At 40.3% G+C, this 23313-nt stretch overlaps 1 protein-coding gene across 1 annotated transcript in view; it reads left to right on the plus strand.

Annotated features, from left to right (window-relative positions):
* The first annotated feature begins 267 nt into the window (after nt 1-267).
* The window catches only part of ZNF704 (zinc finger protein 704), a 220115-nt gene continuing 197069 nt past the window's right edge, over nt 268-23313 (plus strand). The window contains exon 1 of the mRNA XM_012663137.1: nt 268-768. Coding sequence (XP_012518591.1) covers nt 268-768 — 501 coding nt within the window. The remainder of the gene's footprint in view (nt 769-23313) is intronic.

Raw genomic sequence — 23313 nt, forward strand, 5'->3', positions numbered from 1 at the left:
GCTCGCTCACACCCACCCCCGCCCGCGGCCGCCGCGCCGCCCCGCCGTAGCCGCCGGCCGCCGGCGTCCCCGCGGGCCGGTCCAGCGAAGGCGGTGCCCGCGCCTCTGCAGCCAGTGGCAGCGGCAAGTCCGGGCGGGCGGCTCCTGCAGCCCCTGGCAGCCCTGCGCCCCGGGCGCCTGCGGCCACAGCGGCCGCCGGTAGAGGAAGAGGAGGAAGAGGAGGCGACAAACTCTCCGGCTCCGCGGCCCGCGGCCGCGCGCTCAGGCATGCAGGCGCGGCGTCTAGCCAAGCGCTCCAGCCTGGGCAGCCGCCGGGGGGGCGCCGCGCTGCAGCCGGCCGGGCCCGCGCCCGCGCCCGCCAAGGAAGCCTCCCTGCCCGGGCTCCCGCCCCATGCCCCGGGCCCGGCTTCGGCTCCCGCCCCCGCCCGGGAGAGCTGGAGGCCGCCGCTGCCGCCGCCGCGCGGCGCTGGGACCGGCCCCCCTCGGGCCGCCGGGGCCGCCGCCGCCTCGTCGCCAGTGCTGCTGCTTCTCGGGGAGGAAGACGAGGACGAGGAGGGCGGGAGCAGGCGGCGGCGGGGGCTCGGGCGGGTGGAAGAGAAGCCCCGAGGGGGCGCGGAGGAGGAGGATGACGACGAGGAAGACGAGGACGAGGAGGTGGTCGTCGAGGTGGTGGACGGCGACGACGACGACGAGGATGGCGAGGAGCGTTTCGTGCCCCTCGGACCCGGCCGTGCGGTCCCCAAGGGCCCGGCCCGGGGCGCGTTGAAGGTGCGTGGTGGGCGCGGTGGTGCGGGTGAAGCCCGCCAGCGCGGGGCGGGGAACTGCGGGCCCGGGGCGAGGCGCCGGGCTGAGGCCGGGGACTGGCGACCCGGAGAGACCCGGCCGGGAGGGGTGTGTCAGGCGGCGCCGGCGGCAGCGCGGGGCAAGGCGAGGGAACTGTTGATTTGCTTGCGCCTCGCGCCCCCTGCGCCTCCCCGAGGCGACCGCTCCCCCTTTCCGCAAAGGCCGGGTTTGTGCCTGGTGTGGGTGCCGGAAAAGGACGCTTCTCCCCGGCCGGGTGGGGAACTCGGAGATGGGACGAGGTAGGCGCCGGTTTATGTCTGGTGGGGACTGACGAGGTAGCGGGGAGTGAGATTTTATTCTTCCCCGAGGAAGCAGGACTGTCCTCTTCTCCTTATTTCGAGGGCTATTCAGGCTTATTGGAACTAGAAAGCAGCTTTTCTTGTCAATCTCTCAGCCCCTTCTTCCACCCAAGAACAATTGTTGATGAGTTTCCATCACAGGCGCTTGTGAGAGAACCGGTAAACCCAGTACAGCAATAACCAAGCCCTTGGTTTCTACATGCATTTTGCTAGCAGCCTTTGGCATTGCCCCTCGCCCTCCCGTGTTTGAACACGACATCGTTTAGCATGTGAGGTTTTCCTTCCTCAAAATTGCAATTAAGAAAGAAAGAGGAAATCGGAAAAATAAAGGGAGGGGGAATTTGGCCTTTAAAATGGATGTGAGTTTCTGCTGAGAATTCTAGCGAAGTCCCCCCGTGCACTGAAGCACTGAGAGATCTTTCCGTTTGTGTATCTTCAGGAGATAAGGGATTTATTATTACACAACTGACTGGTTGGGCTTTCAGGCATGCGATTGGACAAAGCAAACCACGTTGAGGTTCATGCACGGTGTATGTTGCTAAGAAGTTTTGAGGGCAGCAAGTGGTAAGCGATGGAGTGAGTGATTTTTGTCGAGTGGTTCTTAAAAGCAGCCGAATAACTGTTTGCTGGAGTTTTCAGAAGTCATTGGTATTTCAGGAAGAAAAAATACATAGACGAGTTTAATAGAAATCTTTGGGGGCTCACACAAAACAGATTAGCTCCTCAAAACTTGAAATTGCATTTCCAAAGAAGTGTTAAAACATCAGCAATTAGAATAGCCCAAGAGTAGATATGGGTACAGATTTCCTTCCTAGACCACCCTGAAAGTACCAGCTCTGGGAAGTGAGAAATTTTCAGCAAATAGACATTTGGGATGATAGTTTTTGACAGCTGGCTGTTGAAATCCAAACCGTGACCACACTCATTACCATGATCTGCTGAAAAGCCTGCATTGTCTGGCCACGGGACATAGCTCGGTTTGAAATGAAGTCGCATGGTGTTAGTGACATTGAATAACAAAAGTAGTGACTCCTTGGAATTTTTGTCCAGAAATACTGAAAATGTGTCTTGTGGTTTGAATTGTGATTTTGCACAATTTGTGATAGAAACATTAATAAGTAATCTATATTCTGTGATCAAAGCAAACCCAATGTAGGAAAAAATCAAATCGGTAAAAACAGAATAACTGGGGTGTGATAAGTCACATTATCAAAAAAGATTTTTCACATCTCCCAACAAATTTCTTTTATATTCTTTCAAAATGGGCTTCATTTTATAACACTTTGGTTTGCCCACAACTTTTCAGAAACTTATACAGTATATTGCATAGTTTGAGGTATTATTTTATTAATATTTTATTTTTTTACCATTTTAAGGACATTGCATCTGAAGAGATTTTCTAATTTAATATAACAGGATAATTTTATTATAATGCATGTAAGAATGTTAACATCTTACATCTATTCATGTATTCATTTATTCAATAAATATTTATTGAGCACCTATTATGTGCCAGCGCTATTATAGAACACAGCAGTGGACACACCTTCCTGGTGCTCACATCTAGTGAGAGGCAGCAGAACAACAATCAAGCAAGCAAGCATGATACTTCAGGTTGTGATGTATCCTGTAAACGAAACAATGATAGGTGAAGTCTCAGAGGAAGAAGAGAAAGCTACTATGGGGGAAGACCTCTCTCAGGAGGGGACGTTTGATCTGAGATCTGAGACGCTTAGCTTTGGAAGATCTTTCCAAGCAGAGGAAGTAGCAATTGCAAGTCTTGAGGTGGGAAGGAGAAAAAGGTGAGTGTGGCTGGAACTTCGTAGGTATGAGACATGTCAAAAAGGCAGATAGGCACCGGCAACATAGAGCCTGGTAGGCCTTTTGAAAGTATAGTGTGAAGTCTTTGGAAGGTTTTAGGCAGCAAAGGCACACATCTTTGTTTTTTTCAAAAGTTTATGCTGTGTGGTTCCCAGAGGACAGCAATGCAAGCAGGGAGACCAGCTGGGTGCTGTCCCTGCTGCAGTCCAAGGGAGAGGGGAAGGCAAGTTGGAGTTAGAGGTTGGCAGGAGTGGAGTTAGGAATGAGCATATTCAGAATCTATTGTGAGGATCAATGTGCAAGAACTGTTTGATGGTTTGGGTGATGAGGGATGAAGGAAAGGGAGGAACCCAGGATGAGGCCCTGATGTGCAGGTTGGTTAGAGGTGCCATTTGCTGAGACTGGGAAAACAGGAAAGCAAAAATCAAGTGTTCTGTTTTGTACTTGGGAAGTCTGAGATGGCAATCAGACATCCAGGTGGAGGTTGCAGTTAGGCAGGTGGATGTAGGAGCTAAGGGGAGAGATCAAGCCTGGAGAGAGGAACTCGGGAGTCATCAGCACGTCGATGTAATATGAAGCTCGGGGACTGCAAAGAGAGTGCCATGGGCTAAGAGAGGAGAGCCTTGGGCCAGACTTTGGCCATTTAGGTTTGGGTGTAAGAGAAGAAGCCAGCAAAGACGGTTGAAAAGTAGCAGCCAGGTAAGTAGAAGGAAGGAAAACTAGAAAATGTCAAGTCCAGTAAGCCAAGAGAAGAAATACTTACAAAAAGTGGGGAGTAATGAACTGTGTTGAATGCTACTGGAATATTGGATAAGGAGAGGAGAGAAACTTGTTCATTTGGATTAGATAATATGGAATTTCCTACTGTCTTTGACACAAGAAAATTCAAAGATGTGCCCAGAGTGGGCTAAGCATCCAGTGGGAGGTGAGGACATAGGGGACACATACGAAACATTCTTTTTGACAAGTTTTATTGGAAAGGAGAACAGAGAGGAGGGGGAGTAGCTGGAAGGCATATGGTCCAGGTTTTTTTTTAAAGATGGGATACAGTAGACTAGCTTAATGACTAGAGCATGATGTTCCAGAATTATCTGGAAGAGGGCAAGTGTATTTGTTTTCTATTGCCATGTAACAAATTACTACAAACTTTTTGCCTTCTAACAGTTCTCCCAGTTTCTGTGGGTTAGGAGTCTAGGCTTAGCTTAATTAGGTCTGCTGCTAAGAGTCTCACAGGCTACAGTCAAGGTGTTAGGTGGGTTGAGTTCTCATCTGGGGGCTTAACGATGGAGGAATTTACTTCAAGTTTACTCAGTTGTTGGCAGAATTCATTCGTTGCATCTGCAGAACTGTGGGTCCAAGCTTCTTGCTGGCTCTTGCCTGGAGGCTGCTGTTAGCTCATAGAGCCCCTGTTCCCCACCCCCACTTCCCTCAGTTCTTTGTCACGTGGGCCTTCTCAACATGGCCTCTTACTTCATTAAGCTGGCAAGGAGACTCAGGGCCTGCCTACCAGCAAGGTGGAGTCTTGCATAATGCAGTAATCACAGAAGGAATCCTCCAGCATCTTCGCCACATTCTGTTGGTTAGAGGTGAGTCACAGGTTCCATCCACACTTAAGGGGAGGGAATTATACCAGGGCATGAATACCAGGAGGTGAGGATCATTGGGGGTCATGTTAGGGAGGAACCTCCATGCAGAGAGAAGAGGGAAACTGCAGGAGGAAAGTTCTTGAAAGCTAAAGGGAGGGGACCTGGAACCCAAGTAGAGGGTTGGCCTTTTGGACATTTCTTTCGTTGAACTGGAGAGAAGGTGACAAAAATGAGGCCAGATGTGGGTATGTTTTCTATATTGGATGATGGTCAGCTGATGGTACTTGTCTGATGGCTTCTATTTTCCCGATGCAGCAGAACGGAAGGGCATCAGCTGAGGGCGAGGGAGATTTGAAGTGAGAGCTGAAGGCATGAAATAGTGTTGTGGGAGAGTAGGAGAGCACATGTTCTAGGCGATGAGAGAGTTGCCAGCAGTATCAAGTACCCACCTGAGGTTTGTGGTTTTACATTTGTAGTGTAAGCCGTGTGTGTGTGTGTGTGATTTTCCCAACTTTATTCCATTGACTTGTGCATACAGTGATGATAATAAAAATAATCCTAGCTAAATTTATTGAGTGCTTCCCATGGATAGCACAAGTCCAAGTGTGTATTCTCATTGAAACTTCATTACATATCCACGAGTAAGGCATTATTGTTATCAGCCTTATTTTACAGAAAGGACAAGCAACTTACATAAAGACACACAGCTGTTCGGTGGCAGAGCAGGGGTTTGAACGCTGGGCAGTCTAACTCCAGAGCTGTCAGCCTTATGCGTTATACTGCATTGCCTCTTGTAGAGGAGGAGGAGAGCTGGATTCAGCAGGGGTGGGGTTTAGCCAGGTGGTTAAGCAATGGAAAGAAAGAGAGGGGCTTATTGTTGAGGGAGTTGGCAAGCTGTGACTATGGTGATGGACTATGGGATGTAAGAAAAGTGAGGACAGGAGGGGGGCAAGGAATGGTGAAAAAGTCATGGGTCAGTGGGTTATAGAAAACAAATTAAATAATAAAATCGACAAAAGAATGGGAATGAAATCCATGAAAATTTGGGCTCCAGAATAATATTCATACAAATGAATATTTGTTGAATACTTATGAGACAGGAATGTGTATGAAAAAGGATTTTATGAGAATGGCTTATCAATATGGCTCCCATTCTCCAACTGAGGATGCTGACTTGGAGGTGAAATGTCATACTTCAGGACGAGTAGTCACAAGTGGGGAGCGTGGGCTCGCATCCATAGCCTGTGCTTTAATCACTGACCTGGAATCTCCCTGTATTCATTTGGAATCTATGTGATCATTTATTTCCAGCAGGATTTGGGATGGCTGAGGAAATAGAGAAGCTACTAAGTATATGAGATGTATTGCTTCATTACTATAGTGGACAACTGATGTAGGCTTTAAATGAGACAAGAGAAACTTTGTATTACATGGTTTTCAATTTCTGATGAAAGAAAGCTTACACATTTATTTGCAGTGGTAAGATTTGTGTGTGTGTGTGTGCACGCGCACGCGCGCACACACACACACACACACACACACATTATCTCAACCTCTCCCCAACCCTCAACTAATCTCCTGGGTCCTTGTATAAGGTACACTAAGTAGCACAGTAAACAATATCTTCAACTAGATTTTAATTAAAAAACAAACAACAACAACAAAAAGGGCACTTTTTCAAACATAAGAAAGATTCAATAATAAGTCGTAATTCAGTGAAGGGAAAACAGTAGTGGGCTGAGGTATCAGGGCCCAGACTGTGCTCTGCAGTCCTAGCAGTTCAGGGATATGAACACAAGAACCTGGAGAGATTGGTAGTGTGCTGGTAAAATAAATATAGGAAAAACCTGGACACAAAAGACTGCTAGAAGTTCTACCAAGATTTCATGTACTGAAAAACTTGGGAAGAAAGGCTTTTAAATGAGATAATATATGTCAAAGTTCCTACTTCCAGCACTCAATAAATACTAATCGAATGGAATCTGCTTCCTATGTGCCAGCTCTTCAGGGATAGTTAACACATCTATTAGACTATCCTTTGAGTATCAGATGACTTTAAGAAGCCTTTGGCAAGGATTGTGCAGCAAACACTGAATTCCAATTTCTAACAAGTACGTGTCTTGCAAATGGTCTGTGTTGGCTCAAGCAAAAGGCATATGCTTAAGATACCAGACAAAGTTGTCATTCATTGAATCGTAGACTGCCAGAGTTGGAAGGGAAACAGAGATTATCTAGTAATTTAATACCCTCGTTTGACCACTGAGAGCACTGACACTATGCAAGGTGGAATGCCTTGTCCGGCTCGGGCTGCTAGCAAGTTAGGTGGGGCCAGGATTGGTGTTCTGGTCTGCCAACTGTTGTCCTCCTTTCTGGGTTAGTTTCTTGTGCTCAGGAATGATCTACAGCTCATGCAGTCAGAGTTGTGGATAGAAAAATCACAATTTTCTGAAGTGATCTATCACTCACTGCTTACTAACTTCTATTTTTGGAATGCTTGTCCTTTGTAAAATACCTCAGGTAGAGGTGACCTTACATGTGGCTGTGGTGTGTGATGGGTAGGCTCCTCTGTGAATCCTGCTTGGGCCAGTCCCCCTACCTGTGGGGTTTCCAGGGGACATGTGTACTCAGAGGATGATAACAAATGGGAAAAGAGCCCCATTTCATCGTGAAGCAAGCTCTCATAATCCCTGGTGGGGTGCATGTAGTAAACTTGCCTAGGAGATGTAATTAAAAGTCAGCCCTTAACTAGGGCCTCTTTTTCTTCACCAAAATTTTACTACTTGCTGATCATGGAGTGCCCCATAACACAAGCATAACGCAAACGTTAGAGAAAAGAAGAGAAAGATTGAGAAGTCAAGCCCTGCCCTGAACTTGCCTACCCCCTGCCTCTTAGTAAGAAGGAGCCAGAGCCAGCCACAGCCCTGTGTGTGTTTGAGCTTTTAAAATTCTGGAGCCCTATTCATTAGTAAATTTGTTCCAATCAGCATAATATGTCCTCCCACATCAGGGAGGCTTGGAGGGGAAAGGAATGGGTACCTTTTCCTCCTCACTTTAGTGTGTGATGCATGAAGCAACCAGTCTTGTCACAATGACTTCACATGATGTTTGCTAACATCAAGCAAACCTGACCTTTTAGTTGCCCAGTGCAGTCTCATCTTAAGATAAATCATGATTTCCATCAGGCTTTCTGAAATATCTGAGAATACTTGGAGACCCTTATAACCAACCTTCTGGCCTAGCCAAATCTATGATGTTGAAATGAGGATGATTTTCTTTGTGTTTGTTGTCTATGCTTCTAGTCATTTCCTCAGTTAGGAGATGTTTATTGAGGGCCACTGTTTACCAGGTTGCTGATACACAGGTGGGAAACAGCAGTAAACAGGACTGCTTCCACTTCCAGAGAGCCCACCGGCTCACGCTTTCCTGCCAAGTTGTCTGTAAAGAGGTATGGAGTCTCTTTCCCCCTTTATACCTAAAAAGATCAAGATCTTCCCAGAGACCTTACTTGGTTACCACAATTTGGGATGTGATTTTGAAATGTATCTTTAAAACAATTGTAGCCAAACAGTCCATATGAAGAAGATTCTGTGGTTTGGCCAGGAGGTAATTCCTGAATAGCTGGTCAAAAGATGAGTTTAGATCACTAAATTTGGGAAATAACCTAGTTGCTCTTATTTACTGGATGAAATGGAATAGAATATAATCTTGAAGTGTGTGTTAGTGGAATTAAAGTGATTAAATTCTTATACTTCATTGAAGACTCCATTTTGCAAAATTCAGTGTTATAATTTATATGTAGGAAACAGGCTTAACTCTAGAGTTTTAAAGGAGGGTCTGTAATTTTGGGGTCATAACTTTGCAGTAACATGCAAGAGGGGTTTGTGCATGTTGCGGAATACCATGGAGCCTTGAGGAGCACAGAAGTAGCAGGATGCTGCCTGTGCATTGCTCCAGGAGGGTGGACTTAAAGTGCCTTGTCTCTGTGCTACACACAATGGTTACCAGTGACATGCTTGCTTTCTTTATGTTCTTGTCATAATGGAAGGTTAAATGAAAGTCAGATCTCCCCGAGTCACACTAATTGGAGATGGCTAGTTGAAATAAGTGAACGTCAAACATGTTTCTACATTTTGAATTAAATTCAGTTTTTAACACATTGACTGCCACACTAGAAAAAAAAATTTTCCCTGGGGCCATAGTGTTTTATTGCAGAAACAGAATAAAAACTTTGAAAACAAAAGGATCCTTTCTAATTTAATGAAAAAACATTTTTTTATTGTTTTCTGTGCATGAGTTATATGCAACTCACACAGCACTGGAATCAGTTTTTACACTGCATGCCAATTGAGTTGTATGTGCCTCACGACATACTTATTGAATTTGTTTTGGAGAATTGAGTCTTCATATGTTCACCAGGCCTTGGACTCAAAACTAGCGTGAGTTAAATACAACTCACATGGCAGTTAATGTGATAAAAAATAACTGTGTACCCTGAAAAAACCTGATAAAACCTGCAGATAGGATAATTTTAGTCCATTAATATAGCCTCTGTTGTGAGCGTGTTAGTAAGATGGGAGAGAACAGGCTTAGGTCAAAGCAGATGATCCTTCCTGCCACCCCCTCCCCCCCGCCCCACATTACCTCTCTGTAGATCAAGACGCAATATAGCACAATTCTGGATTCAAATTCTGGCTTTTCCACTTGCTGGTGGTGTGGCCTTATCAAGTTACTTACTGTCTTTATGCTTCTGTGTTACCATCTATAAAACTGGGATAATACTATTCCGTCATTGGGTATTGTTATTGAACGTGGCCCAGAGACCTCCTGAAATTAGACATGGTTGGTAGTTTATTTATTTATTTATTTATTTTGGTTTCAGAAAGGAATCATTCGTAAAATTTTGTGCAAGGATCCCAAATCCTACAGTTATTTTGATTGTTACAACCTCTTCCTTGTTCGTGCTACCAAGATATTTCAGAGAGCTGCTTCCTGAAATGACTTCATTCATCTGAACTCTGTGGTGTTCCATCATAATATGTGGTGAGCTTTAATCTTCCCTTTCAGCTCAGGAAGCTGTGAGTCATTTATCTACCTGTGCAAAAAGGACAGAGACATTTTATCTCTTATGTTCATCTGTCTGTTCAGATCTCTAGCTCTTGTATTAGAGAAAACCTGGCTACTATCCAAAAGGGTAGGTAAGAAAGGCTTACCACACACATTGAATCCATTTTTCTGTAAGCTGCTGTGGAAATTAAGTGATGTCACCTTCCAACTTTAACTTACATGTGGCTGAGAACCTCCGAGGTGGGGGTTTGCCCTTCCCGCTCCTGTGCATTGGTGTCTTGGACTTGGACTTTTGTTTGGTGAAGGAGTCATTCTTTGTTCTTTGGGTAGATGAGAATGGGTAGCCCAAAGCGTATGTCCAAACTCTTATATCTACTTGCTTCTACTGTTAGGGAGATGTAGGAGAAAAGGAATTAGTGGTTAATCAACTTTGGGAAATTCCACTTATTAATAAAAGTAGAGATACAGATTTTTTTGTTATAAAATATTTTAAACACAGAGGAAATTGGAAGAGTAATATAGCACTCACATACCTATAAAGAAGTTACTAACTATATATGCCAAGGGCCATTTTGAGTTTCTAAGAGGGTGAAAATAGGATGTGACATTTACATATTTATTGGGCTATAGAGACTTTTTTTTTCCTAGAGCATCTTTCCTTTGGGATACATTTTGGGAAATACTGGCTAATAATTCCTTTTCTCATTGGGAAAGCCATGGATAAGTGTCTTATAGCTTAAGATAAATAACTAACACTACATAATTAAAGCAATAAATTGTCAAGCACATTTCACAAGCACAGAGAAGGGTTAAAGTGTTGTTAGTGGGTCATATAAGCTTTGAAATATTTTTCCTCATAAAGTTGATAACTTCTTGGGTATCAGGTTTCTAAAAAAAAAAGGGAGTACTTCATGTGGTAAATTTTCACTTGTATATCTGTGAATACCATTCTCGTGTGTGAAGTCTGAAAATTGGTAGAGAACACTACCGTTCTTGATAAATCAGTACCCACGATGGGTCTAGTGGGGAAGATAGGAGGGTGTGAAAAGTGTTATCATAACAGAATTAAAAAAGTGCCAAGAGCAGAAAATCACAAGGTGTATATACACAGGAAAGTGTATTTAATAATGTTTTCCACATTCAGAAAGAAAAAAAGAATTGAAAACATCAGGACAGGCTAAATGAAAAGAACATATAAATTTATCAGGGTACTAGGACTGACACATGTTCTGTCAGCACTATTATCATTATTACAAGTAAAAGGGTTAAGCACTTGTGAACACTGAATACCTCATATAAGGCCTTTTAATTGGGCATTCAGCATTTATTTCCATATTTCCAACATATGATGCATTATAATTTATTGAGGACCCTCATAGCTAACCTCATTTGATACTTGATACTTGATAACCTTGGGAGGTGGATGTCATTATCCCCATTTTTCAGATATGGAAGATAAGCCTCAGAGAACAGGACAGTTTCTGTGGAAAAAAAATATATATGAGTAATTTTATACTAAATGACATAGATATTTGTCAAACATTTCAGAAGCAGTTGGGACCAACAGATTTTTAAAATAATTGGAATTGGTACCTAAGCAACAATGGAAATTTAAGGAGAGAGGAGACTTTATTTTGGAGTAAATTATAAATTAAAACAATGTAAAATACAATTTTTGTAGTTGTCATAAACACTTTTCATTTAGCTTGTACATGCTTTGCAAGTCAGCTGCAAGCGCTTACTGAGTACTCAACTTCACTTATTTCTATTAATTTGGGTTAGGATCCAAAATTTGATTTAAAAACAATTTTTTTAAATTCAAGTTTTTGAAAATGTTTTCAATTAGCAGATTCATATACTTGCAACTCAAAGTGAGTCTAATAAAATATTAGAAAAATAGTCGAAATATTAGAAAAAGGATCTCAGAATTTATAGAAATGAGTATGTGAAGAGTATCTATTTGAAAGAAAAAGAGTTTTGTTTCATCATATATTAGTTGCAGTAAAAATTCTCAGAAAAGGGGGGAAGGGACCACCGAACCTATGTAAACATTGGACACTCTGGCATCTTAGGGTGGGGTGGGAGGTGGGCAGTAGGGGAGGAGTCACTGGAGGGTTTGAAATGACTTGAGGTAGGGTTTATGGAGAGAGCAGGACTGCTGTTTGCATATCTTGTTACATGAGTGCTTGGTGGGTGTTTAAGAGGTTCTGAAAATGTGCTGTTAGCCATCTGTTGGCTGACAGCAATTCTTTTAATTCTTTATTCTTGTTCTAAAAGAGATCTGTTAAATAGGTCTTTCTCTCAACTCCCTATATTGATTTTTGTCATTTGAATTTTTCTTGCCATCTAGCACAGAGGTTATTTAGGAAAATTATTTTTGCTTTAAAAATTATAATAGAAATGATGTAGTTGTCATTGTAAACTGTGCCTATCTTTGTGTGTTGAAATTAAGATACCTCAGAGATCTTGGTTAAGCTCATGTACAAGTTGATGATTTGATTGTTTAAAAATTTTTTTTTTTTGCTATTCAATCTCATGGTTTATTGGACTTCAGTAAACTTTATGGATGGTGGTGTGTTACTGAGATGGGAAGGTATGGAGGAAGAAAAGATTCAGGTTGCAAAGGGGACTCAAGTTCTGTCTTAACTGTGTTAAGTTGGAGATGCCCATTAGACCTCCAAATGGGGATGTTGAGTAGGCTGGAGCTCAGTGGAGAAGGTGGAGCTGGAGATGGAAATTCAGAAGTCTCGGGCTTGTAGACGATATTTTAAAAATCGGATTGAGAGATAATACCTAGGGAGTTAACAGGTGGAGAAGGGAAGGCGACTAGAACTGAGCTCTGGGTCATTTCAAATGTAATGGTCCATCTGTCCCGTCTTTCTCTCTCTCAACAGCTTTACTGTATTTAATTCACATACCATATAACTGTCCTTTTAAAAACGTACAATTCAGTGTTATTTAGTATATTCACAGAGTTGTGTAGCCATCGCGGCAGCCTAGTTTGGGAACATTTGTGTCATCTCTAAGAGAAACCCTCTACCCGTCAGCAGTCACTGCTTCATACTCCCTTATGTGCAACCATACTGTTTTTTGACTTTGGTTTTCAGTGCCAATAAGACTTTATTCATTCATTGTAGTTTTCCAGGAAAAAAAGAAGGTAGTGGAGAGTTAACATGTGTTAGAAACATTAGGGGAAGTGAGGAAAAGGAAGAATCTAGAACAGCAAAATCAACCATCCAGTAAAGACACTCCAACATTGGGGTCACCACAGCCCAAGAGGGTTCAGTCTCCTGCAATTCAGGAATAATGGGGAGGAAATCAGAAAAAAAGACACAAACAGGTCCTCATTTTCCTTCCCCACCCTTCCTTCTTGTAAATTCAAGATAAAGCTTTGATTTCTAGTAGTAAACATAGAGTTGAATAACATCCAATCTACATCCTATTAGATAATGTTGTGGCCATTTCGACATTGGTTTCTTGCATCAGCAGAAGTGTTCCTGAGTGAATTGTATAGATAATTCTTCTTTCCTTTCTCAGTCTCCCCCTCCAAGTTTCTAAATGGAAGACCCTCTCCCTCCCATGCACCCCTCATTTCTCTCTACCCTAGATTTTGAGAGTAGTAACCAGACTTGGTCCATACAGATCTAGCAGTGTAAGTATTTAACATGAACACAATAAGGAAGGGACTTCAACCAGATGGGTAGGGATTGGAAATGAGGACTACAGAGTTCCTAATTTATTTAGATTTTTACACAAGTCCTTTAGAATTTAGAGTCACCCCAAGAATTCAGTATGTATATGTGTCTTGTTGTTTTCATAAGGGTAGGACAGGAGTCAAGTTTTCAGGACAGAAGATCTTGTCTGAAATAGGAGATAAGGAAAGGAGCATAATGAGAAAATGGGTAAAGGTCCTTACTTTGTGAAAAGGGGCACCCAAGCTTACATTTCAGATCCTTTGCGTGGTGCAGAATCTTTTGACAAAAATGCTTTGGTTATTTTTCTTTCAATACAAAAAGTTTGTAAGCAATACCCTAAAACAACATGAGAAAGACCAACACATTATATTTACACAAACTAGACCCCATAGCAGTCACCAAACCAGCAACTTGTGAAGTTCTACAAAGCTCAGATCCAAAAACTAGAGGGGGCATGATTTTGAGACGACTAGACCCACGGTCAGACACACATCACCCAGTGTGTTCTATTACATCTGCCCTATTTCAGCACCGATAGTGGTCAATGAGATAGATTTGCCCTGATCTCGCACATCGTCCATGAAGTCCTCCTTTCTCCGTTGGCTACCCTGACACTGTTATCACCACCGCAGCAGAGGACACTGGCCCTGGCACTCACAAAGAGCCTTTTGTCTGGAGTTCCATCTGAAAGCCACACAGAAGTACAGAGTTTGGAAAGGTTAATAAGGATTCCAGTTTTTGCTTCAAACATACATCTCTAGCAGCCTGGGATGAGTACAGAGGTTTCATTCTTAAAATCTTGCTTACCCAACACTATTTTGAGATCTTTCACAAATAAGTGTGCATATGGAGTGTAGGCTTAGCCTGGTCCAATGAAAGATGGCTCTTGTGTGAAAAGTAAGCCAGTGTCCCAGGTTTATAGGTTTGGTTTAGGAATCTTTAACTTTATACATATTTATAAGCCTGACTCTTGTTTCACTCCGATCCTTTCACCACCCCTGACCTGTTTTAACCTCTCTATGTCACTTTCCTGTTCAGGCTTGTTCCCAATCCTCCAGTAGAAAGAGGTAAAGTCAAAGTCGTCCATGGGGTAAAAGTATTCCTGTTGTGCAGACCTGGAGCTGCTACTGATTTATCCCTGAAACTGCTTATACACCTGAGTACACAGGGTAGGAATGAACGTCTCTCAGGTTAATGTATTGAAAAATACAAGAACAAAGTATTTATATTAAGAAAAGTAAAGAAAAAATTTAAAGTACACGACAGATGGCATTCGTACATAGCTAGTGCTGTTAGCATCCTGGAGGGAAGCATCATTAAAGTTAGAGCTATCCAGGGGAGCACATAAAATCAGAATAGGCCAGAATGGCATGGGAGTGACCCCAGGGGCAGCAGGCCTGCAGCTATTATCCCAACACCCTCTTTTCTACTATCACAACCCATTGCTTAGGATAGTGCCTACCACCCTGTACCAATAGTTGGGTCATAGTGAAGATGGGGAAAAACCCTGTCCTACCCCTGATTTCCTTCCACACAGATGGTGACTTTTTGAGTTTATCAATCTGGTCTTATGTTTTACCTTTTTACTTTAGCATAGGAAATATATCCCTCTTCAAAAGGAAAACAACTTCCCTTTCCAGGCTACTTTTTTGCCCTAGAACCTAAAGCTGTGATCAGACATAAAGAGGAATATCTCACAGGGTTAAAAGAGTCAATTTATCAAGAAGACATAAAAATCCTGACTATTTATCCACCTAATAACAGAACTTCAAAACATATGAAATAAAAGCCCACAGAACGAACAAGAGAAATAGACAAAGCCACAATTATAGTTGGATATCTTAATTACTCTGTTTTCGAAGGAATTGGTAACCAAAAAAAAGTAAGATTACAGAATATTTGAACAACTTCATCAACAAACTTACTCTAACATTTATTGAACACTACACTAAGCAATTTCAAAATAAGCATATTTTTCAGTTGTAAAATGAATATTTACAAAGGTGTACTATGTACTGTAATTGAACAAGTCTCAGTAAATTTCAAAGGATTGAAATGATACAGAGTATTACATCTTTTAACCATACGATGGAATTAAATTAGAAATCAATAATAGGCCAGGCGTGGTGCCTCACACCTGTAATCCTAGCACTCTGGGAGGCAGAGGTGGGTGCATCATTTGAGCTCAGGAGTTTGAGACCAGCCTGAGCAAGAGCGAGACCCTGTCTCTACTAAATAAATAGAAAGAAATTAGCTGGACAACTAAAAATATATATATAAAAAATTAGCCGGGCATGGTGGTGCATGCCTGTAGTCCCAGCTACTCGGGAGGCTGAGGCAGTAGGATTGCTTGAGCCCAGGAGTTTGAGGTTGCTGTGAGCTAGGCTGACGCCATGGCACTCTAGCCTGGGCAACAGAGTGAGACTCTGTCTCAAAAAAAAAAAAAAATCAGTAATGAAAGTTTAACTGGAAAATCCCCAAATATTTGAAAATCAATTAATATTCTAAATAATACGTTGGATGAAGCAGAAGTCACAAGAGTAATTAGAAAATAGCTTTTACTGATGAAAAATGAAAGTGCATCATATCAAAGTTTGTGAAAATTAAATCAGTGGTTAGAGAGAAATATATAGCTTTAAATCAGCAACCTAATGTTCCATCCAAAGAAGCTAGAAAATGAAGAGAAAGGAAATAAAAAAGACTCTATAGGAAATCAGTGAAATAAAAAGCAAACAATGCAGAAAGTTTTTTTTAGAAGATTGATAAAATTAATAAACCCCTCGCTATACTTATTTTAAAAAGAGAGAAAGCACAATTGCCAGTATCAGTAATGAAAGAAAGTTCATCACTACAGATCCTATGAGCTTTAAAAGGATAATTAGGACCTATTACTTTATGTCAATAAAGGACTTTATGCCAATTAATTTGACAACTTGGATGAAATGGGCATTGAAATTCCTTGAAAACCTAAGTTAACATAACTGACCACAGGAAGTAACAGGATATCTGAATAACCCACCATCTGTTAAAAATAATGTAATTTATAATTAAGAATCTTTGCACATAGAAAACTCTAAGTCTAGATGGCTTCACCAGTGAAACCTATCAAATAGATGCCAATCTTACAAAAATCTGTATCAAAAAAGAGTAAGATGATATCCTTCCAATAAGTTTTATGAGGCCTACGTAACCTTGACACTAAAACCATACCATGACATTACAAATAAAGAACCTTGTAGACTTCCATGCACATAGACAAAAAATACTTAAAATAATAGTAGATCAAGTTTAGCCAAATAAAATGTATACTACATTATGACCAAAGTTCTTTTTTCTTTTTCCAGGAATGTAAGATTGGTTAAATACGTAAAAATAATCAACTGGTGTAATTCACTATATTAGGAGATTGAAAGAGAAAAACCATATGATTATATCAATAGATACACACAAAAGCATTTGACAAAGTTCAACATTCATTCATAATTTTAAAAAAACTCAGCAAAATTACAAATAGGATGAAAATTCCTCAAACTGATAAAGAATATTTAAGAATCCTATAACTAACATCATACTTCATAGCAAAAAATCATTTCCACCAATATTAGAACAAGGCAAGGATGTCTGCTCTAACTCTTATTCAACATCATCCTAAAGGTTTTAGCCAGTGCGATAAGGCAAGAAAAATAAGTGAAAGACATAAAGATTAGGAAAAAAATTAAAACTGTTTGCAGTTGCCATGATCATATAGAGAGAAAATCCTAAGTAAGGAATCAACAGAACTACTAAAATGAGATTAAAAATACTATTTCTAATAGCATCAAAAACTAAACATTGGGGATAAAATTAATGAAAAGTATGCAGAAATGATGTGTGAAATCTGGAAAACATTGATGAGAATGATGAAAGAAGACCTAATGAAAAGAACTGATACACTATGTTCTATTGGAAAACTCAGCATGGTTAAGGTGTCAGTTCTCCACCAATTAATGAAGAGTCAGAACAATCCAAATTAAAATCTCTGGATTTTTTGTAGAAATTGGCCAGCTAATCTAAAATGTATATGGAAATGCAAAATAACTATAATAATTGAAACTATTTTAAAAAATAAGAACAAAATGGGAGGACTTAACTTGATTTGGGGACTTACTATACATAAAGTGAGAGTGTTCTAAACGCTGTGTGGCTAGTGCCACAAGATAGACATACAGATTCATGCAATAGAATAGAGAGCCCCAAAATAGACCCACATGGAAATGGTTTGACAAAGGTATCAAAGAAATTCAGCGGAGAAGTCTTTTTCAACTTGCGATCCTGGAAAGACTATCCATCTGGAGGGAAAAAAAGAACTTCAATTACCTCCACCTTGCACCCTACACAAAAATTATTTCAAAACGAGTCATGAACATAAATGTAAAACCTAAAACTTACGAAGCTTCTTGAAGAAAACAGAGGAGAATATTTTTGCAACCTTAGGATAGGCAGAAATTTTTTAGACAAGAACCAGATAACACTACAAAAGAAAAGAAATTGATCAATTAGACTTTATAAAAATTAAAAAGATTTGCTCATCAAAAGACACAATTAAGAACATATATTAATAATTAAATAGATTTTCTCTGCTGGCACTTTTATGTGGGCATATCAGAACATTGCATCCATTTAGTGCTTCCTCTGTACCGGCCACTTTGCTGGGTGCAGAGAATATTCTATTAAGAAAGATGTGGTCCTTCTGAAACATTCAGTTTAGTGGGAGAAATAGTCTAACAAATAAGTAATTATAATTTGAAATGACAACTGCAAGGATAGTGAAAGTACAAGATGCATATTATAGTTTTCATTTTGCAAATGTAGAAAGCTGGCAGTGGTTAATCATTTGCTAACTTGCAAAGCCAGTCTAAGCTCCAGTTTGCTGACTCCTGCCTCTATCATTCTTTTTTGTTTCTGTTGTTCTAAGCAAAGGAAGTGGAATTTTAAACTTAAGCTTGGTGGCTAGGTTTAGGTAGTAACTTATATTCTGATTTAGTTTACTATGAAGAGAAATGATATGGTAGCTATTTAAAGAAATTCCATTTTAATGTTGCTGTCTTACAAGCTTTGTTTAAAAATTAGTTCTTCAGACTATGATACCAATGTCAAGGTTAAGCAAGTGTCTCTAATTATATTCTCTTGCCGTGCAATGCCCAGTGAGTTAGAAAGGAGATCTGGCTCAGGCAGTCCATCTGTCTAGTCTTTGCTTTGCTGGGCATTTTTGGTGCTTCCTTTTTAAAAAGTTGGTAAAGTTGACAGGAAGGCACTGGGGAGTAGAAGTAGAGAAAAGTATAGAACTTGGAGCATATTGCTAGGGAGAGAAGCTTTACTTTTAAAGGTAAACATGTAATGAGAAATGAATGCTTTTGTCCTTTTTTACTCTTGCATTTGTGACAGCACGTTGATTATGTCTTGTGTTTCTACAGTGCTTTATACTCTTCAGTATCATTTTATATATAGCATTTCATGTATTTCTTATAATACAGTCATTTACATCATTATTATTTCAGTTCAATCATGAGACAACCATGGCCATAAAGGCTAAATAACTATTAATAGTTCAGGCTGACTTAAGTGACTTCGCATCATTTCTTTCTAATTTTTTCCCTGTCTTTATCTCATCTGCCATGCTCTCCTGCTTTAGTCTTCTGTTTGCCCTGTTAAACTACTGCCAGTCCTCTTGTTTCCCAGTGACTTCCAGACATCAGTCTGGTCTCCCCTTCCCCGAAAACAACCATTGATTCTCATTTTCTCCATCATTAGTGGCACCAGTACCCAATAAAAATACTTGTTTAGGAGTGGACACTTAATCAATGTTTCAATGGATAAAAAATGAAAGAACAAGCATGCCATTTTATAGACAATCTCCGATGACTTTCCTCTATCACCTTTCTTCCCTGTATTTTCATCTGTTACCAAGACCTATTTATTTTTTCAACCATGTGTTTTTCTTTCCCAATAATTACTCTCTTGATTCCTGTAGTTTCTTCACTGCTTCCTTTTTGTCTCCATTGCCTCCTCATTTAAGCCTGTTTTCCACAGAACTGCTAAAATAATCTTGGGTTTTATGTAACTTTTTCTTATTATAGAAGCAATACTGGTAGAACATGTTAGAGTCCTGGTAAGAAAAAAGAAGGAACTAATAATCATTTGGAATTTCACACATTGTTCAAATTCTTGCTGTTTCTATCCTGCCACAAGGGTGATGTCACTTATAAGGAGATCACTCATCTGGTGAACTCTATTCTTGGTGATCTGCCTTAAAACAAAGAAAACAAGCTAACAATGCTTGAGAAGCCAAAATAAACACAGCCCATATACTTAATTCAAATCATAAAACATTTGTTTAGGGCTATGGTATACAAAACACCATGCTAGGCACCTGGGGACTAAAGACAGGATTATTTCTTAACTTCTAGGAGTTCTCAATCCAGTGGGAAACACAAATCTATTGCTGTATTCACTCTTATTTAAGACTCAGTCCCGACAAATTTGGTCATATGTTTTGTTTTTTTTTTTGACACAAAACAGTTTAAAAGTTGGGAATTAGTGGGAAGAAGGTATATCCTCTACTAAGAGTCATTGTGCTAAGAGCAGCAAGCGTGAAACTGATGTTGATGGAGGAAATGGAATATGTATTTCAAACACTACACAAGTGGGCATACAAAATAAGAACTTGTAACACTCTGGGTTTATGTAATGTGGTAGCAAGTAGCTTCTGAGGGCGTATCACTCTGCATTACAGTTTAATAACATTTCCACAATGATGACTTTGTACCATCAAGAAAAGTTCATTATGCTCAGTAGAGAAGCAAGAAATCAACTAGTACATTTTAGAGAAATTCGCAACAGAAATTATTAAAATTTATCCATCAAAAATGATGTAAACTTCTTTTGTTAAAAGTTGATGTGGCATGTATGTGCTAATAGTGATGGAATTACTATACTATTATTTTTACCATAAATATGACGATATAGAAGCATATGCTCAAATAACTTCATTCATTCCCAATAGTTGTCTTAGAGTTCTTGTCAGGAAAGCCTAATATTGCATTCCTGCCCCTCCTTTTCAGGTGCAGATTGTAAAGGTCCAGGAAATGATATTCTAGCCTTAGTGTCCAAAGTAAGTTGATCGTTTAACATAGAGTGTGTTTTTCAAGGGGTCTCTACTGGCTGAGGGCACTGGATTCTTTTCTTAGCTGTTACTCTCTGAGCGGGATTGCCCTCTAGACTCACCTACCAGAAAAGTAAGTCCCACCGCTCTTATGGCTACTAACATACAGGATCCTGAGTGGACACAGATTTTCTCTCTCAGGCCTTATTCTCTAAATGGGAGTCATGAGAGGCCCATGCCTGGGTGGGCTGGAAAATAAATGAGTTTCCAGCCTTTCTTGTTGGCTCAGGCATTTTTCCTAGTCCAAGAGAATAGATGTGCCCCTGTTTTCCCAAAACAAAGTAGAGTCATCCACCACATAATGACATTTTGGTCAATGACAGACTGCATGTGTGATGGTGGTCATATGAGATTATAATACTGTATTTTTACTATACTTTTTCTATGTTTAGATATGCAAATTCTTATCATTGTGTTACAGTTGCCTACAGTATTCGGCCCAATACATGCTGTACAGGTTTGTAGTCTAGGAGCTGTAGGCTATCCCACACAGCCTAGATATGTAGTAGGCTAGACCATTTAGGTATGTGTGCACACACCCTATGATGTTCACATGATAACAAAATCGCCTAACGACACATTTCACAGAATGCATCCCCATTGTTTAGTGACACAAGGCTGTCATAGCCCAGCTGATGGCTGCAACAGTCAGAAATTGAGCCTGCTCAGGTTGTGACCTGCTTTATGCCAGACACTTTCCCGTGGTCCCCACCCGAAGTGTCTCTGTCAAGTAGGGGAAACAAACACACACACAGACATTTGCAGTACAGCCTTGTGAGTTCTGTAGTAATGAGCTCAAAAGGGTTCTAGGAACACACAAGAGGGAAAGTTAACTACTTAGGAAAGTCCACAAAGGCTAATTTAGAGTAAATGATGTTAGGGCTAGGTTTAAAGGCTAAGAGTGATTGTAAAGTGAAGAATGACGTGAATGGCATTCTAGGCAAAAAGCAAAATGAAATGACAGAAAGCGTCTAGTGAATGAAGAGACGAAGGAATGGGAAGGAGCCTGGTGGAAGGACAAGATGATGGCCGGGGTGGAGCCAGGTGTTCGTGCTAGAATTGCATTAGCCTTGCTGTTTTTGCTAGGGACACGCCAAGCCAGTGTCATGCTGTTGTATAAGGTACATTTCAGTCTTATAAGGGAGTTCTTTTTTGGGGGGGATAATTAAGTACTTTTTATCTCATGCATGTATTATGAATTATTTTAAAGTGGAAGTTTCTGGTAAATTTAATCCCATACCAAGCATATGTCATAAAGCAAATACTGGGGCTGTAATTTAAAAAACGAGCCATAATATAAAATGATTAGGAATGAATTTCTATCTAGTACATATAGGAAAAACAAATGTAAATAAAGGCACAGACCCAGCAACATTACAATAAATTTGTGTGAAATCCTAAAAATAGTTACCATTGCTTATGAATGCAATAAAATATTTCAGAAAGAAACTGATATAAAACATAAAACAAATTTAATGGAATCCCAATGTTACGCACATAGTGCAGTAAAAGCAAGTATTTTATTGGGAGAAACAGAAAAATCGAATTCTAAAAAAACATATTTCGGTGAACATTTAAGCCATATCAATGTAAGAAACTATCCCCAAATATAAAAAAACTATCACAAAAGTTTCAGTCTTTATCCTCAGACCTTAAAAATCCATCATCTTCAGAGCCAGGTAAACAGAGCCGAAAAATCCACCATCCTTGTCAGAATCCGAGGAATATTCTTTATTATTGGAACTCACTGCAGTGCAAATGGAGTCAGCCCCATGTGTAGAACACCACTTTCTAGTCCTTTTACAGTGTTTAGTTGTCAAGTTTATACTATTAAGCTGGAACTGAATGTTATAGCAGTGCCTTTGTCACTTTTGAGCCACAGGTTATGATGGTAATAAATTTAAATCTAGAGTCTGCAGGAAATAAATTCTACTTCTGATGGGCTAGATTTGTTGTATGTGGTTTATTTCTGCGAAGAAAAGAACCAGTGTTTCCTAGGGTGTTTTGTGTTGCTGTGCTTGCCACAGGGAGGGTTGGGGGAGGTAGCATGATGGTGTCTGGTAGTCATTAGCCGTCCATCTCCCTTGGTGGTTGGTCACCTTTCTACCCATAATATAGTATCTAAGCATAGACTACATTTGGGGATAAGTCTGTGCATCTAGATGACAGGTCACCTTCTTATGGGTATTCTATATAAATGAAGTTATTTGCCTTGGATTTGTTCAGATGTTGCAGTAGAATTGTGTGACTAACGTTAAGTCTATGCCTTTTTTCTCTGAGTTCTTACTATGTTTAAGATAGAACCATATGATACTTAAATTTAGTACTCATTTATTCCCTTAATATTATTCCATGTATCCTCAACTAGATTTTTAGCTGCTTGAATATATCTTTATTTTTTTAATCCATATGAGATGGAACAAAATAAGATGGACTGCTTATTATTTGTTTTAAGGATTGTGGTATAGTGGAAAATTCAGAGGCCCAAGTCTTAGTTTTGATTTAGCTCTTAACTAATAGTGTAATCTTGAGCAAGTTCTTTTACTGCTTGTGCCTTTATTTATTGACCTGTAAAACGGGGGAGGGGATAGTTAGATTACATATCATTTTTTTACATTTTCCTTTTTTAGCTGTTAAAAAAACTTTAAAAGATAATTGTAAAGTCACCTGCAGCTGTAAGAAATAATACAGAGGGATCCTATATATCCTCCATCCAGTTTCCTCCAGTGGTAACATCTTACATGACTATTATACAGCATCACTACCAGGAAATTGACATTGGTAAAAATCCACTTACCTTATTC

Source organism: Propithecus coquereli, unplaced genomic scaffold (assembly GCF_000956105.1).
Source record: "Propithecus coquereli isolate 6110/MARCELLA unplaced genomic scaffold, Pcoq_1.0 Scaffold8, whole genome shotgun sequence".
Lineage (NCBI taxonomy): Eukaryota > Metazoa > Chordata > Mammalia > Primates > Indriidae > Propithecus > Propithecus coquereli.